General features: G+C 38.5%; 1 protein-coding gene and 1 pseudogene across 2 annotated transcripts in view; both read right to left on the bottom strand.

Moving 5' to 3' along the window:
* Positions 1-1308: 1308 nt before the first annotated feature.
* LOC124508043 (THO complex subunit 5 homolog) lies at positions 1309-3497 on the bottom strand (annotated as a pseudogene).
* Positions 3498-7236: 3739 nt separating this feature from the next.
* ICE2 (interactor of little elongation complex ELL subunit 2) overlaps positions 7237-18537 on the bottom strand; it is a 64496-nt gene continuing 53195 nt past the window's right edge. For both annotated transcript variants that reach the window (XM_047075028.1, XM_047075029.1), the window contains 4 exons: positions 16813-16897; positions 14908-14958; positions 11662-11920; positions 7237-7896 (listed from right to left, as the gene is read on the bottom strand). In XM_047075028.1, the coding sequence (XP_046930984.1) occupies positions 7774-7896; positions 11662-11920; positions 14908-14958; positions 16813-16897 (518 nt within the window). In that variant the 3' untranslated portion in view covers positions 7237-7773. The remainder of the gene's footprint in view (positions 7897-11661; positions 11921-14907; positions 14959-16812; positions 16898-18537) is intronic.

The following is an 18537-nucleotide window of genomic DNA, read 5'->3' as shown; positions in this document are numbered from 1 at the left end:
ATCAAATCATTTCCAAGTTTTGCTGATCAATTGGCAATGAAGAATTTCATTGTTCCACCTCACCTTCTAGTTAGTCCTTAATGTTTATAAACCTGATTTCCCACTGACTAGCCACTCTAATGAAACTTCCGATTGGTGATAATAAATCCAAGCAGGTAGAGCTTTACGTGCAAAAGCATGCAGGCAGGGACTAGATGGCTAATCTGTGTGTTGGTAAAAGCTGGCTAAAGCGGATGTTGCATTAAAGCAGGGCTCGGAGGAGCCGCAATCCCTGGCATCAGCGTAGCACTGCCTTACTGCAGTGTGATTCTTATGATTAACATGCATATACTCTCCTGTGCTGTACATTTCTGGGTAAGCCAAACCTAGGATAGGGGCTGGAGAAAAGATTCCCCCTCCCCCTCCAAGAAATGCAGATGCTCAAGAAAAGGGAAGGAGGAATTCAACCTACTAATCACAGACTCTTTAGGTTTCTTCACTTTCAAAACATTGATTAATTCACACTGTGGCTTTTCCTCCCATTCCTTAGAGAATTAGCCAGGCTACTCCATGCATGGACAGCAATAGCTCCTTGCTTGATCCCTTTCTAACAATAGCTCATATATTGAAAGCCAACGTGTATGCCAAGGCAAACCCTGTACTGTTTGAATCTTCCTATTTGATGAGGCAATCTAAGCCTCTCATCCTAGAAATGGACATCTGGGCCTCAACTCCTTCAGTAACTTTTTCTTGGCAGCTCAGATCCAATCCCCAGATAGATGCTTTGTGTGTCTGCCCCTACATACCTTGATAAGTTTAGACATTAGCCAAGGTAACATGGTGAGAATGGATCAATGAGATACATCTCCTTTATTTCTACATACATCTCAGTGAGAAACTCAATAAATCTTGATATCAAATACTTTTTTATGCTTGCTTTTTTTTTTAAAAATGCAGTGTGCCTTATTTTAACGAGAGAGAGTGTAAGCAGGGGAGGAACATGGAGAGGGAGGACCCAAAGCAGGCTCTGTGCTGAAAATACAGTTGATATCAAATACTTATACGGTTTGATTAAAAAGGTACCATGTACCTGTAACACATAACAAACATCTTAGTATGCAAATTAGTGAGACACTTCGGATTTAGTGTGTTCATAATAAAATACTAAAGTGTTATTTCCCTTCTCTACCCTAAACCCATGCCTCCTTGTAATATGTCTAAAATGTTTACAATGTCCAAAGCCATAATCCAGGGAGAAATGGAAAGGAACGGGTTAACTTCCTTTGCAGGTGCAAAAGAAGATCCAACTAATGAAACTATTTCCAAGTTTTGGTGATCATTTGGCAATGAAGAGTTTCATTGCTTCCATCTCACCTTCTACTATTCCTTAATGTTTATTTATTTACTTGGTCAAGTGATACTTTAATAGGCTATAAATAAAAATCCTGTCTTTGGAGAGTATCAAGAGCCACAAGTGGGCTAGAGCAGAGAGGAGAGGCAGAGTCTAGAGGCCAGGAAGAATCAACAGGCTGTGAAGAATCCCTGAGGTTGGTTATATTTAAATGGCTTCATGCTGCAGGGACCCCTGAAAAGCCGCAGACACATCTCCTGGGGAAATTCCTTGGGCTCCTCCACACTGTCATCATGGCTCTCCACGTCCAGGTAGACGTCCAGCAGCACACACAGGCACTGCAGCTGGTTGGTCAAGAGACGATGGCTGGACTGAGGGACATAGCTCCTATAGCACACGATGACCTCACTCTCCATGCTCTGAATGTTGTCATCATTGCTACTGTTTTTCTCCCCTTTCCAGTTCAGACAGAGCTGGAAAATGGGTGGGATGGAGGAGTAGCTGGGGTTCAGCACCACGGCAGCCTGGAGTTTGGCTGTGCCCCTTTCCATGAGTGCCAGGAGTAGAGATTGGTGTCCTCAGCTAGTCCCATCTCCACAATGTCCTTGGTGAAATGTAGCTGCAAGTAATCCTCATGGGCAATCGTCTCCAGGCAGGAGACAACCTTTGCAGGGAAGAGGTACTGTCAACCACTGGTAACTGGTTCAATGCCATGTTCCAAGGATGCAAACTTTGGAGGGCCAGGTGGGACTGCACCCTAGTCTTCAGCAGTTTCATGGTGGTCCCCATGTGGCCAGCGCTCGGCAAGTGTTCAGCAATCACCGTGTGCTGAGGCTATTCTTTGCGGGAAGAGGAGGTCACCTAGCTTCTGTACCCAGAAATATGGCTTAAGCACATAGTCTCTCAAAGTCAGGATGCCACTGAAACTGATACTGAATGGCTGGATTCAGAGTCTTCTTTCTGTGATCTCCTGGATACAAACAGCTCAGGACTGAGTGAGGAGACAGAAAGTCACCTGCATTGATGGGGTGATCAGCTCCGTGGTGGTCATCACTTTGGCTTTAATCGTCATGGTGTTGAGGTTCATGAGGTAGTAGAAAGTCAGGTGAAGCACACTGTCATCTTTGCACTTCAGGTCCAGCATGCCAGGCAGCAGGTGCCTCTTCAGCATCTCCATGCACTTGTCATCAAACTGAACTTCCAGTGAGGGCCACTGGCGTTTTGTAGTCTGTTCCTCCTCAGCATCAGAGTCACTCTCATCATCTTAGGAGTCTTCAGGAGGCTTAAACAGAGCCTTGGCTTTGTCCACACTGCCTTCAATCGCCACAATGTCTTATGACAGGCCCGCCTACATGCAGCGGCCTGGACAAAGAGGATATAGAGGGGAGATGGCAGGTGTTTAGCTGTCTCATACTGCTTGTGAGCCTGGTCAAACAGTATGAATAGGTACTCTTACACTGGGAGGGAAGCCTGCGTGATGCTACTGAGGCAAGCCTGGAGGCTGCTGAGGTACCTTTCTTTACCTCAGTCTCCTTGAAGATCTCCTCCTTGCTGGACAGGCACTCTACGTACTTCTCTGTCAGCCTTTTCTTCTGCTGCAGCTCCCAGTCCAGACATGCAAGGGTTTGCTGGTGAGGGTCTCCTATGGTGACTTCAGCCTTGCTAATATCTGGAGGAGCCTCCGTATAAAACTCTTCTAAACTGACCAGATCAATTTCTTCAATGCTTCGACTTAAACTCCAGACATTTGGTGATTTCTTTCTGCAGGTGTATCACCTCATACAACAGGTTCTGGAGCTGCACGTGACAGGCATCTACTTTCTACTTGGCCTCATGGGTCTGATCTCTTGCCTTCTTCAATCTGATATGGGCTGATCGATTAAGCTTCTTCAGAGTCATGAAATGCACACAGCTCTGGATCTTCTCATCTTCCATCTCAGTCTTTTTCTCATCTTCTTCAGCTCCTGGATCTCAGCCATGAGCCTCCACAACTCCTGTGTGTACTTGCACAGCTCAGTCTCTGCCAGGGTCCCACAGGTCTGCCTCAGCCTCCTTGCTCTAGTATTTACCTTCCTGTTCTTTGTCAGAATGGTTATGCTTCCTTTCGGATGGAGCTCCATCACTTTGGATCACTTTGGGCTTGTTTTTTGCTTGATTCTGATGACATGGTTGTTTGGCAATGTCAGGAGGAGATAGCAGAGACCGCATGCAGCCTTGAAACTGTCCAGCAACTTATTCCTTAATGTTTATACACTTGATTTCCATACTAGCCACTTTAATGAAACTTCTCCTTTTACTGAAGTTATATGGTTTTCTCTGGGGCTCCTTTCACGATCCTCCTCTCGTGATGCTCATTTCTGCTATGTTACCTTATCTATTTCTCTCAGTCACCACAGACATACCGATTCCCAAATCCGTACTAATGAGATCAGGCTCCTGAGTTCAAAACTCAAATTATCAGCCCTCTTTGATGTCAACTACCTCTATTAGATTCAACATACTGTTAATAACACACTAAACAGTGTCCTTTCTTTTTTCTCCACCTCAAACCGAATTCTTCTTCTGCATCCCTAAAATGTTCACGACATTTGAGATAGTTAAAAACATGTTCACAAATTTTTTCCATAGTCCTCCTTTCAAGAGGTGGAGCTTGAGTGTGCACTTACTGACTTGTATCTCATGAGGAGAATATGCCAGATGTGACAGTATTTGACTTCTAAGACAAAAAGACATTGGGTGCCCTCTTTGCTCTTTCTCTTGGATAGCTCACTCTGGGGTAAGTCACCTGCTGTCATGAGGATAGTCCAGGAGACCTATGAAGAGGTACAAGCAGTGGGGATAAGGCTTCCTGACGACAAATAGTGGAACACGGGCTTCACCTTTTTGAAAGTAGATGCTCCAGCCCCAAACCTTGAGATCACTGCAGCCCCAGCCAACAGCCAGACTGCAACTTTATGAAAGACCTGGAGCCAGAGACACCCAGCTAAGTTGCATCTCCTGACCCACAGAAACTCTAATACATGTTTGTTGTTCTAACTAAATTTGGGGTAGTTTCTTTTGCAGCAATATATAACCCATACTACATCCAAACCCAGAATCCAAGGAATAATGAAAGGAAACAAACATTTTAACTCCTATCCACATTGCCACTCCTATCCACACTTGTCCTCCTCCCTCTCAATGAGTAACATCACAATTTACCCAGTATCCCAAATGAGAAATTGGGATTTCTCTGGAAACCATATTTGACTTTTCCTACCAACTGCTTCACTAAGTTACCATTTTATTTTCCTGTCACTTGAGCCTAGCCCTACTCTTATTGCTTTAATTCAGGGCCTTTACCATTTTTCAATTATTGTAACACAGCTTTTCAACTTTTCTCTTTCCCTACAGTCTTTCCCACCTCTATTTCATTCTCTAGACTGATGCCATCAAGCTTTTTCAAAAGACTACCTGCTCATGTTGTCTTTAAATTTACTACTAGTTCCCAAATGGCACAACATTCAAATGTCATGGAATGGCATGTCTGTCCCTGGCCAATAGCTTTTTCTCTCAAATCCCAAGTTCAGAGCCTACAATCTGGCCATCTTTCACCTTTGCATATGCTTCTTTCTTTTTATGTGGAAGATCTTTCATTCTTTCCTTATAACCCTTTCTCACTTCGAAAAGACTCACCTCAGGCTTCACCTCAGACAACTTGCCTTAATTATCAGGTTCAGGTTATATGACTTTTTTATATTACTTTATCAGAGCACTTACCACATAGTTTAGTATTATGTCCTCCACCAGAATGTGAGCTCCTGGAAAAAATAAAATCTGTCCTTGATACCTAGACCTTCATTTAGGCATCCATCCAACTTCTATCTATTAAGCTGGAACTATAAGACAGAATACCAGGTTAGGTGTTTGTGACATAGTATGAACAAAACAAGTATGCTTCTGTTCTTACACAGCTTGTAGTCTATTCAAGAAGAAAGACAGTAAGTCAAATAAACAAATACTATGGTATGTGAAAAAAGAATATGAGAGTAACAAGGAGGACCTACTTAAGACTGTGTGACACACAAATACACTCAGACATTTCCTGAAGTAAATGTTTTCCAAGAAGTACATATAAATTATACCTTCACCATGGGTGTAAGCAAACCAGGTCCATTGCATTCTTTCCAACACTGACTCTGCTTGACCCAGGGTTGCCACAAACCTTCAATTTGTAAAAAAGAAAAAAAAAAAGTACTACCTGCAAAGTGCAACAAAGAAAAGTGCAATAAAAGGAGGTATGGTTGTACTAAAAATCAAGGAAAAAGCACAAACAGGATCAAATACATGCTATAAGAGACTTGATTAAGCACAAATGAAAAACTAAGGCTGGATTTATATATTTATCAGGGTTACTCAAATTTATGGCTAAGATAATTTCAAAATAATCACTTGTAGGACCACCCATTTTACTAAGTAAAAAATAATATTAAAAATTGAAAGCCAAGTCTTTCTGGTATTTAGAAGTCTGAAGAAATCATCGTCTAGTTTTTTTTAAAAGAGCAAATTCCAAGGGAATCCCTGCCTCTCCCTTAGTTCACTGCCAAATGATTCACAACTAAAATATGTCTGGGATATGGAAGCATGTGACAAAGTTGAAAAAAAAAAAAAAAGCTCAAGTCCATTAAAAAAAAGCTCAATGTTTTAAAAAGGGAATGGCAGGGGGTATGTGGGGGGCTCAGTCTGTTAAGCACCTGGCTTCAGCTCAGGTTATGATCTTGTGATATGTGAGTTTGAACTCCACATCGGGCTCTCGGCTGTTAGTGTGGAAAGAGCCCGCTTTGAAATCTCTGCCCCTTCCCTGTGCTCTTTCTCTCTCAAAAATAAATAAACATTAAAAAAAAAAAGGGGAATGGTAGGATGAGGAAGTTACATACTAAAATACATAAAACAATTTTACTAATAATTACTCATTAAAAAATATTTTATAACCGATTATAAAAATCAAAACAAAACTTGGTAGTTGAGAATAAAAATATTCAACTGTTACTTATAATAGTTAAGAAGATTTCTCGAACTAGTTCTTCTACTAGTTCTTCTACTAGTTCTTTTACTAGCATAAAACACATTTAAAAATTCCAAAAACGAAGCAGATATAACTTTGGATTACAAAACATGTATTTTACAAACAGTGCACATATTTCTGAAACTTTCACTGCACATTAAAGAACAAGATACAAAAATTAAATAAGTCCATTCCTTCTTAAGTCCAAATTGGCTACAGTAACATCAGCTGATGATGAGCTTTTCCAAATTCATCTCCTGTGGTCTTAGGAAATTTAATCAGTACAGATAAGAAAAAAATAGCTTATGATGTATCACATATTAGCCTTATCAGTTGAAATAATGAGATTTTTCTGGAAAACATGATCATCTCTGCTTTCAGTAGCATATTTTAACACTCAGCCGAAATTTGTGCCAAGAGATAGAGGTATTCATCACCAAACCTATAACGCCACAGGTTTGTTTTATTTATTTTTTATTTTTTTATTTTTTATTTTTTGAACGTTTTTTTTTTTTTTTTTAATTTTTTTTTTTTTTCAACGTTTATTTATTTTTGGGACAGAGAGAGACAGAGCATGAACGGGGGAGGGGCAGAGAGAGAGGGAGACACAGAATCGGAAACAGGCTCCAGGCTCTGAGCCATCAGCCCAGAGCCTGACGCGGGGCTCAAACTCCCGGACCGCGAGATCGTGACCTGGCTGAAGTCGGACGCTTAACCGACTGCGCCACCCAGGCGCCCCGAAGGTTTTTTTTTTTTAAAAAACTGATGGTTGACCAACAAGAAAACTGTTAACTTGTGACTTTTCAGAGGCATGGAGTTATTTATTTTTAATTTTTGGCTTCTGCAATAAAATTGCATCAAGTTTTTAAAGATATTAACTTTATTAACTTGCAACAATCATTTTAAAATAGTATATAAAAACTGTCACAATGCATCAGAAGCAAGGTTTATGTTGCTCAAAATTATTTCTGACAGTGCCAAGATTCAGCTTTTTGAGCCAATCTCAACAGATTGGTGATATAATTCAAATTGTTAACATAACACACAATGATAAATATTGCTCTTGAAAAAAAGCAAATGATTTTCCTATTTACAGTTTTTGGAAAAGGTCTACTATAAAAATATTTTTCTCCTCTATATGTTTCCCTGCCATGATAATGTTAAAACATATCTAGATTCTCTTCAAACGTCAAGTGGTAAAAGTATAACATTCCATTTTAGCTGAAACATTCCTTTACATAGCCAACATATTTTTTCAAGGCACTCTAAGAACTCTCAAGGACACTGAAAGAAAAATGTTCATCTTGTCCAGTGATATTCTGGGTATATTTCCCCCTCCAACTTTTCTAAATTGAACATTGTTAAAACCAGTTTTTCTTCATTTTCCATGGCAGAGTCCTTAAGTTATTTTTCTTTTATTTGGAGCTTCTCCTTCATTTTCAACTTGCTGAGCAGGCAGACTTTTGGTTTCCATGGAAACTGGATTCCTGCGGCTGCGTGTAGGCATTCTTGTTCCACCAACCTAAGAGAGGAAGCAAATAGTTTAATATGTTTACAACATATTTATATACAGTCAACTCCATATTATTTATATATGTACTAATTACCTTGCAAATAGTCCTTTATATATTTTTAATCTCCAGCCACCTGGCTGCTTCTAAACAAACTTTAATTTGACACAGTGTAAAGTACTAAACTTTCAAATGCAATCACAGAAGGAATAGATCAGGGTAGGTGGAGAGAAGTGAAGGGAGAAACTACTCTGTGTGTTAAACCTGGAAGAGGCTGAAATGTTAAATTAGAAAATGATAGGATGACAGGCTTTTTGAGCAACGTGTTTGCAATAAAGACTGAAGGACAGAAGAAAGGGAGAAATGAAAAAAACGATAGGAGAGAAAGGAAATACAAGAAAAAGGTCGGAGGTGGTTAAGAGGGGGAAAAATTGTAAAATGGAGAAAGAGACAAAGAGTAAGAAAAATAGCCAAGTCTGCAGAGAAAACGAGGGAAAATAAATGTGGGGAAAAAAAAGGAAGGCAAAAAAAGAACCCAAGTAAAAAGGAAAACTTGAGAAGCTGAAAGAGAAGATTCTTGCAAGAAAGAAAAATGGGAAGAAAAAATTGGAAGGAGGCTACAGAGGAAAAAAGGAAGAAGGGAAGTGGGAGGAAGAAAGTTTGGTGGGGGGCTGGTGCTACCTTAATATCTACTCCTCTTCAGCAAAAGTAGCTGCCCACCCTCACTTTCTAGTCCACACAGCCTACAGAAGAGAGAAGACGTATTCTTAGGACACAATCCCTTGCTAACTGTAGTCCTGCTGAAGATGAGATCTGGAAATTCTGTCATCTCCTTAGACACTAAGAGAACATAGTTTTGACAAGTGGTAATGGAGAAACTCAGGCCTTGCAGAGAAAGGCCAAGGCCATACAGCCTAAAACCATCTCCCCAGGACCTGTCCATTTCTGCTTCTATTTTCCCTGGCCACCTTGCACCCTTTGTATCTTCGCATCTTGTCCAGTGAATTCCAGAGCTGGTGGTGATGGGTAATATTGTTACTCCAAGCACACTCATATTCCTAAATATGAGACATATTATTAGCATTGCTCTAAGGGGCTACTGGCTCACTCAGGATGCACCAGACTCCAGCTTCCCTAACCTAGTATGTTATCTCTTCAGGGGTATTTTTTAGTTTACCATCAGATGACCAGAAAGGACAAACTCCAGTTAGGATTTGAGTCTGCCAGTGTCTGTCCGAATCTGATGAACTTTTCAAATGCACTGATTAGAAAAGGGCTGTGATTTTCAGATTATCTATACCACTCCCTACTCAGCTGATATTTACTATAAGAGTATAGTGATGACCCTAAATTGTATCTACTATATCGCTGAGGAAAGTAAGCATTGTGAAACTTCCATCGTGAGATTTTGTGTGTGTGTGTGTGTGTGTGTGTGTGTCTAATGAGTATCTATTACCAAAGTTGTAGAAAGAGAAAAGGGATGGGCACAGAGCCTCTGCAAAAGTACTGGAAGTGGAAAAAGTCAGGAGTGGCATAGGAAGCAAGGGGAATCCTCCTATGAAGTGCTCCTCCATGAAGCAAGAGGCAGATATAGACTCCACTGTGGTATCTCTCAGGGTTAGTACTTAAGGCACTACACAAAGATGAGAACTGCAAGTGGACTAGGGACTAAAGGATTGTATCAGAGACAGGAATATTTGTTACCTGAGTTTTTACACCATTAAATATGTGGATGATTTTTGTTTCATGTAGGGTGTTACATCCTTAGGTTTCCTGAAGCTTTAGTGTTTTCCTATTGCTGCTAAGGCTAGAAACCCTGTCTGCTTACCTTGACTTGGAGTCCCATTCCCATGGCCTGGTTAGGAGGAAGTAAGGGAGGAAGGTCAGGTAATTCCCTCCAGACATAAAGCTAGATTGTAGCGAGATGTGTAAGAGATGACCAAAAACTTTCAAGGACTTGAAAACATATCAAACCAAGCATTAATTATCTAACTGGACCTAACAGCTGCATCTTAGATAATCTCACTAAGGGTTTGTCCTTGGCACTGAATACATGAAGTGTCTTAAAAAATACAAACCAGCAACTACTCGGTCATATACATATAAGTGAACTGTTTACTTTTGTATTTATATGGCCAAACCCTGAACATATGGAATCGTACTGAAGTATTAAACCAAAAAGGAATAAGTCACCCCCATACAGAATTGTATGTCACAGGTGAGACACTATAATCAGAACTTCCAAATGAAATGGAAATCTTTATCCTTGAAAGAACATAAATCTTTCAAAAGTAGTTTTCAATTAGATTTAAGTTAGTGAAGAAAATTTTGCCTTAGGAAGTTATAAAAATCACTAGTCAAATGAAATTTAAACTGGAAATAACAAACCAGAACTGTAGACAAAATGATTTAAAATGTTAACTTTATCCATTCTTTCACTTATAGCAACTAGTTAACCATATTTATATGTTTTCATGGCCAGAGTTAGCTAAGAATGAGCAAGGAGTTCTCATTTCTAAAAAGATCTTCCCATACAGTAACATTAGGGTAAAGAACTGAAAAATATAAACAACATCATTACTCTAAATTATAAAAAGATCCTCAATATTTGCATTCCAGCCATTTCTAAAAGGATTTGAAAACACAGATTAATATACCATGGGGGAGAGAAAAAAAGAGAAGATATCCATAGAATATGTAACTGATAGCTGTTCCAGGACACACATACTGGTAAGATGATGGAACTCAGACAATAATTTTGACTCAAAGATTTTTGGCAGCAGGGAAGGAAAATACACTCAGTTTTTACTTCCTGAACATTCAGATCCACTTGTACAGAACAAAACTCTTCCTACAACTAAACCCAAACTGGAGTATCTTATATGATATAAAGAATGAGTGACATGGTGAAGAGTTTCTCTAGCCATGGCTTTACAAAAGTTTCAGACAGGTAAAAGTCATTCAACTGGTATTTCCAGGAAGGATTCTACAAAAAGAGTAATGTTAATTATAACTCAATAAATATGGAGTTATACAATACTTTGTAAACACAATTTAGTCCTTAACAGTTCAGCGTACATTTAAATTTTTTTTTTTCAACGTTTTTTATTTTTATTTTTGGGACAGAGAGAGACAGAGCATGAACGGGGGAGGGGCAGAGAGAGAGGGAGACACAGAATCGGAAACAGGCTCCAGGCTCTGAGCCATCAGCCCAGAGCCCGACGCGGGGCTCGAACTCCCGGACCGCGAGATCGTGACCTGGCTGAAGTCGGACGCTTAACCGACTGCGCCACCCAGGCGCCCCTCAGCGTACATTTAATAAGGTGCTGCATTCACTAATGGCTAACACTTGCTTTTCTATTTTTCTATACCCTACTTATCAATTTTTAATTGTACCACCGTAATTTTATCGTATATATTCTTCTGCAAATTGTCTCAAACATTTAATGATATCAAACAGTATAAATAAATAAAAATCAGAAAAAAATGTAACTTTGCTTTTCATAGGAACACAGGGATTTAACCAGGTGGATGCTCCCACTGGACAAGCTATTAGAATTTTCTTTAGTTGACTTATAAACCTTACAAAAATAGAAACTTCCACTGATAATAAATGGACTCATTAAAGCATAAAACTTTATCTACTCTTATGAAAATAGTTTTTAGAATGATATTGCGATTAATGTAGCAAATGTGGACAGGATGTTAAAATACTGTACTGTCAATGAAACAGATAAACAACCTAATGGAATATTTAATTGCCAAAAAGATCTTACCTTTTGTTGTGGTGTGGGACCTAGTGATTTAGGTGGAAAAGTACAAGGTATTCTTCCATGATGGATATGATATGGTAGTAACAGACTGGGATCTAAAGGGACCCAGGGAACTGAGAGACTGGAAGGTACACCAGGAAGGCTGCAATGTGTTTTATGTAAATTGTAGGCTGTCCTAGTAACTTTTCCATCAGATGTCTTGTAGATCAGGAGTGAAGAATCTTCTGCTGCATGAGACAACAAGTAGGAACCCTCCTGCAAGCTAAATCATACAAGGAAATACAACTCATTGGCTCACTGTGTCAATTTCAACAGCATTTTCTCAATCATGATCTATTAGTAAAATTGAAAACAATTATGGGAAGGGAATACCACCTCTAAAAACACTTCTATGACCAAATAACTTTTAGTAAGTCTTGTTTTTGACTATTTTCATGATTTTTAGGCAATTATTTTTTTTTATTACATTTCTTTATTTTTGAGAGGCAGAGACAGAGCGTGAGTGGGGGAGGGGCAGAGAGAGAGGGAGACACAGAATCCGAAGAAGGCTCCAGGCTTTGAGCTGTCAGCACAGAGCCCGACGCGGGACTCGAACTCATGGACTGAGAGATCATGACCTGAGCCGACGTTGGACGCTTAACCGACTAAGCCACCTTTAGGAAATTATTTTAATTCTTATTCCAAAGTTCAGGATATATAATTACTTTCTTTTTACTGTTATCTCAATCAATTTTTAAGTGTTTGGTAATTTAATGGGAAACAGTCTAATTCTCTAATCCATGGATAACATATAATGAAAACCATTTCAGGAGTGTACATACACAACAAACACAGAACCTGCTTTGTATCCAGTAATATAAAGATTAAGAGATATAGAAGTGAATATGATATAGTTTAAAAGAAAGTGGAAGGAAAAAAATGGACAATCACAAAATATGAGGTGCTATTAGAAAAAAAATAACAGCAGTAGCTGATAGGTATGAATGTTTATCATGAGCTAACTATTACACTGCTTAAAAACCATTTTACTATTGAATTCTCAACAACAAATCTTTAAGGCATAATTTTAATTATTCACCCCATATTAGAGCTAAATAGAAATTAGAGACACTAAACAATCTGCCCAAAGTTCTGAGTGCAGGGCTTAGATATACACTCAGGGGATTGAACTCCATAGGCCATAACCTTAATTATGATTCTCTACCATTACAATAATCACTTCTATCAAACAACAAATCTACATTTTCCTTGTCTCCTTAGAAACCTTTAAGGAATTCAGTATGTCAACATAAAGAGCCAAAAGGCTATGATTAACATCCTGTGCTTTCTTGGGATTTTATATTCCTCTAGCTCAAAGGTGCTAGAACATCAGCTATTTCCCATATCATTTAAAATAAGGATTAATCATACTTTAGTTAAATGCATCTGCCTACAAACTTGTAAGTTATGTTCCATTAATTTCTTTTTAGAAATTAAAAAAAATTTTTTTAATGTTTACTTTTGACACAGAGTGCAAGCAGGGAAGGAGCAGAAAGAAACAGAGACACAGAATCGTTCTGAGCTGTCAGCACAGAGCCTGACGCAGGGCTCACACTCATGAGCCATGAGATCATGACCTGAGTTGATGTCGGATGCTTAACCGACTGAGCCACCCAGGTGCCCTGTTCCCATTAATGGGATAATTCAAGGAAGAGTGTCTTCAAAGCACCATACAGTGCAATGTACATGGATGGGTACTAACCATGGTAGGCAGAATAATGACCTCCCAAAGATGCCTATACCTTAAACCCTAGAGTCTGTGAATATATTACATTACCTGGCAAAGCAGAACTAAGATGGAATTAAAGTTCTAATCTGATTTTAAAATGGTAAGATTTTCCTGGATTATGTTAGTGGGCCCAAGGTAATCAGAAGAGTCCTTCAGTGTAGAATAGGGAGGCAGAAGGGACTCAGCGGGGAGATACAACTATGAAGAAGTCAGAACAATGTGATGTGAGGTCTTAACCTGCCTTTGAAACTTTGAAAAAGGAAGAGGTCAACAAGCCAAGGAATACAGGTGGCCTCTAGAATTCACAAATGTCCAGGAAAGAGATCATACCCAGAGTCTACAGAAAAAAAAAAAAAAAATCACTCTGGCTGACACCTTGATTTTAGCCCAGCAGACCTGTTAGACTTAACAGAAATGAAAGATAATAAATTTGTATTGTTTTACAACATGAATTTTGTGGGAATTTGCTATAGCTGCAGTAGGAAATGAATACACAAATTAAGATATCGATAATAAAATTTCAAAAAGCATCTGACAAATGTCATGTATAAGTACTGTGCTTCACGTGAAGAACACAGTACACAAAATAAAATTTCTGCCACAGAATCACAGAACTGAACAGTACCTATGAAATTAATAAACTCAACACCATCATTTTATAAATAAGGAAACTAACATAATAAGTTGCATAATAAGTAGAAGACTCAGAAGTTTGAGATTTTTTCACTTTTAGTTCAGACTCTTGAATTGTTTTTTAGTTTATCTTTAGTAAGGGCATAACAGGAATGCAAAGGTTCACATAATGAAACAGTCTGATAAAAATAGGTGGGGAATCTATATTCAAGATTTCTCTGGACTTACTGAGTTTTGAACACCAGCTCTATGTTGCTTCCTTATCCTGAATATATAAACAATATAGCTAGGCTACGCTCCTTAATGGCCCCCAGAATATCCACATCTTAATCTCCAGAACTTTGGAATGTTACCTTCAATGGCTTTCCAAATGTGATTAAGGTGCAATGTGACAAAGGAAGCAGAAATGTGAATGATGCACTTTGAAGATGGAGAAAGAGGCCACAAATCAAGGAATATGACTATGATCTTAGAACCTCCAAAAAGAATCAGTTCTGCTGACATGAGTTTAGACCAGTGAAAATGATTTTGGATTTGTGACCTCCAAAACTGTAGAAGAGTAAGTCTGCACTGTTTTAAACCAGTAAATTTGTGGTAATTTGTTACAGTGACAATAGGAAACCAATACAACAGAGCCTTACAGAAAAATGTTTATTTACTAGTAAGCTGGGTACTATTATATTATCCTTTTATTTATATTTTCACAATTTAAATCTTGACAAAATAGAATAAATGTTGCATTTCTGTTTTTTTTTTATCTACCCCTAATAGTATATATTCCAAGTTTCTATGAATTTTCACCCAAGAAAATCATACATATCAACGCAAAATGTCCAAAAAATACTTACCTACTCAATTTCTTTAGAATGTGTTGGAGGATGTTAAATAAACTTGAAATCCTATTAAACAGAAGAAATTCATGTAAAGTTAAATGTTAAAAAAAAAAAGGTATTGTTAACAATTGTGGCTTCTCAGAAAGAGAAATACCCTCATTAACAAAGCAAAAAAAAAAAACCAAACCCATAAAATAATAGAAAATAGAAAATGCCAAAAATATGATTAAATTAAAAGACTTGGGGCGCCTGGGTGGCTCAGTCGGTTAAGCATCCGACTTCAGCCAGGTCACGATCTCGCGGTCTGTGAGTTCGAGCCCCGCGTCGGGCTTTGGGCTGATGGCTCAGAGCCTGGAGCCTGCTTCCGATTCTGTATCTCCCTCTCTCTCTGCCCCTTCCCCGTTCATGCTCTGTCTCTCTCTCTCTCTCTCTCTGTCTCAAAAATAAATAAATGTTAAAAAAAAAGTTTGTTGTTTTTTTTTTTTTAATTTTTTTTTTTTTTCCAACGTTTTTATTTATTTTTGGGACAGAGAGAGACAGAGCATGAACGGGGGAGGGGCAGAGAGAGAGGGAGACACAGAGTCGGAAACAGGCTCCAGGCTCCGAGCCATCAGCCCAGAGCCTGACGCGGGGCTCGAACTCACAGACCGCGAGATCGTGACCTGGCTGAAGTCGGACGCTTAACCGACTGCGCCACCCAGGCGCCCCAAAAAAAAAAAAAGTTTTAAAAGACTTAAAAATTTACTTAATTTTTGCCATTTCCTGATTTCTCTTCACAATCATAAAGTATTTGACCTGTGTGAATCAGATGTAAAGAAATCACAATTTTATATTCAAATTATAAACTTTAAAAATATTCAGAAGTCTTCAGCAGAACTAATGTGCAAAGAGCTTGCCTTTTAGAGAAGGTGGTGAATTAGCTTCCAAAGTAACTGAGAGGTATTTTAAATGTGTGATGCCAGAGAAGCCACTGAGTGGCGACAGGATAGTTAAAGGGAAATGAAATATATTTCTTTTGTATCTTTTCTAGACCTAAATTCATTCCTCAACTATTTATTAAAAAATAGGTTTCATTGGGAATGGTGGGGCAGGCAGTGAGTAATGCATGGAAAACATTTTTTATTCATGTAAAGAAAAAAAATTACCCCTCAAAAGAGGTAGTCCTTATAATAGAAGTGGACATTTTTGAGAACAAGCAGAGAATTCAAGACTGAATCTGAAATCCTTCAAAAATTGTGTCAAGCCCCAAAGCTGGAACTCTGCAACCAGTCTAAGTCAGGACAGTGCTCATCCTACTGGTGAATCAAACATCTTCACTACCAAGGTTATCACTCTAGCTTGGCTGTGTGCTCTGGAGCAAATCACTCTAAGGCCCAGCTTCCCAACATGTAAAATGGGGATAATACTACCACCAGTCTTTTCTCGAAAGCTGTGACATACAAATTAGATAACGTTCGTAAATTATGTTCCTTTGCATTTTGGTACGTGGAGTCCTGAGCACAATAAACTCATTTCAATCTGATGTACAGTCATCCGTGGCACAGGGGAAACTTTTAGAAGTCAGGATGTCTAAATAGAAAGCTTGGAGCTAAGAGTCTAGGACTATACTGTTCTTTCCCATCCCTGAAAAGGAGTGACTTGTGCTCTCATGCACTTCCCAGATGCTGGGCTACTACTCTCCCTCTAGCCTTCTCTGTCTGAAGTAGAAAGACTGGAACCACTGGTATTCCATTTAATTGGAAAATGCAGATGATTAATACAGATGGATCACAAACTGGGTCAGGGGAAGCCTCAATGTATAAAAGGTATAAAAGTCTTGAAAATAAATGATTTAAATTTAACCAATATTTAGAGATAAATGAAAATTAGTGATCATATTAACAAGTTTTTAAAATCCCACCACAAAGTAAACTTTCTTACTTGAGTGCTGAGAGTTTTTCTTTTAATTCTTCTGAGGTAATTTCTTCTAGCAGAAAAAGCTTTGAAGTAAATGCATCAATATGTCCTAAAATAAAATATCAAACTTAAAAAGAACAATTGCAGTATTGAAAAACAAAAAAAGTTATCCAATCTCCTTAAAGATGTTTTTACAAAAATGTAACACCTGTAAAGGAACTTTACGTTCTAAAAGAGAATTATACATTTTATTAAGTTTGTTAAGTAAAGCTGCATTTTAAAATGACACTAAAGTCAGATTATAAAAGACATACATATTAATTCTAAAATATTTGCTGAGGGGCGCCTGGGTGGCGCAGTCGGTTAAGCGTCCGACTTCAGCCAGGTCACGATCTCGCGGTCCGTGAGTTCGAGCCCCGCGTCGGGCTCTGGGCTGATGGCTCGGAGCCTGGAGCCTGTTTCCGATTCTGTGTCTCCCTCTCTCTCTGCCCCTCCCCCGTTCATGCTCTGTCTCTCTCTGTCCCAAAAATAAATAAACGTTGAAAAAAAAAAAATTAAAAAAAAAAAATTTGCTGAATATAGAAAATTTTACACATATGCACACCAAAAACTAACCTCTAAGTCCCAAATTTAAGAGTAATAACTGATAAGGGGCCTGGGTGACTCAGTTGGTTAAGTGTCTGACTCTTGTTTTCAGATCAGGTCATGATCTCACGGTTCATTAGATCAAGCCCCATGTCAGGTTCTGTGTTGACAGTGTTGAGCCTGCTTGGGATTCTCTGTCTCCTTCTGTCTCTGCCCCTTCCCTGCTCGCACACGCCCTCTTTTTCTCTCAAAATAAATAAAATTAAAAAAAAACCCTAACTTAAAATATTGGTGTTTCTATTTCCTATTAATGTTGCATTTTCATAGGGATTAAATTTTTAGAGAAATATGTACCTATTATCAAAGTAAGCGGATAGTCAGATTTATAGTTTGGGTACGTTCGCCACATCTCTAACACACACCTGGTTGTTAAGATAAGAATTAGATTATAAAAATCCAGCTTAATTATTCACAACAGCCAACATATGGAAACAACCTAAGCATACATCAACGGATGAATGGATAAAAATGTGGTATACATAAAAAATGGAATATTAGCCATGAGAAAGAAGGAAATTCTGTTTAAAACAATATAGACAGACTTAAGGGCATTATGTTAAGGAAAATAAGAATGAAAAAGAAAATATTATGTGGAGTCTAAAAATAAAAGTCAAACTCATAGAAACAGAGTAGGAAAGTGGTTTCCAAGGGCTGGGGGAGGAAGGAATAGACAGAGGTGGTAAAATGGTACAAACTTTCAGCCACAGTCTGAGAATCCAATATGTAGTGCGGTGACTATAGATGCTAACACTATACTGTATGATTGAAATCTGCTGAGAGTAGAACTTAAATGTAAATCATCAAAGGGAAGAATCCTTTCACAGTGTACACGTATATCAAATCATCATGATGTACACTTTAAATATCTTACAACCTGATTTGTCAATTATACTGCAATAAAGCTTAAAAAAGTCTGGCTATTAAAGCACACCATAAGATTCCCCATGGTTAAAAAAAACAACAACAAACTCTGCTTAAGGTCCTACTTTCTTAGAAGTATGACATAATTCCAGAATTCTAAGAAACAACGTAGCAAAAGACAACACTTCCATTTTAAAAAGTAACATGTACCTTATACAACAAAATAGGTTGAGACAGGACACT

This window comes from Lynx rufus, unplaced genomic scaffold, assembly GCF_022079265.1.
Source record: "Lynx rufus isolate CCGP_SWC_20201006 ecotype Redwood Valley unplaced genomic scaffold, mLynRuf1.p SCAF_13, whole genome shotgun sequence".
NCBI classification, from domain to species: Eukaryota; Metazoa; Chordata; class Mammalia; order Carnivora; family Felidae; genus Lynx; species Lynx rufus.
The sequence above is the reverse complement of the archived record's forward strand: the minus strand, read 5'-3'. Positions and strand labels throughout refer to the sequence as shown.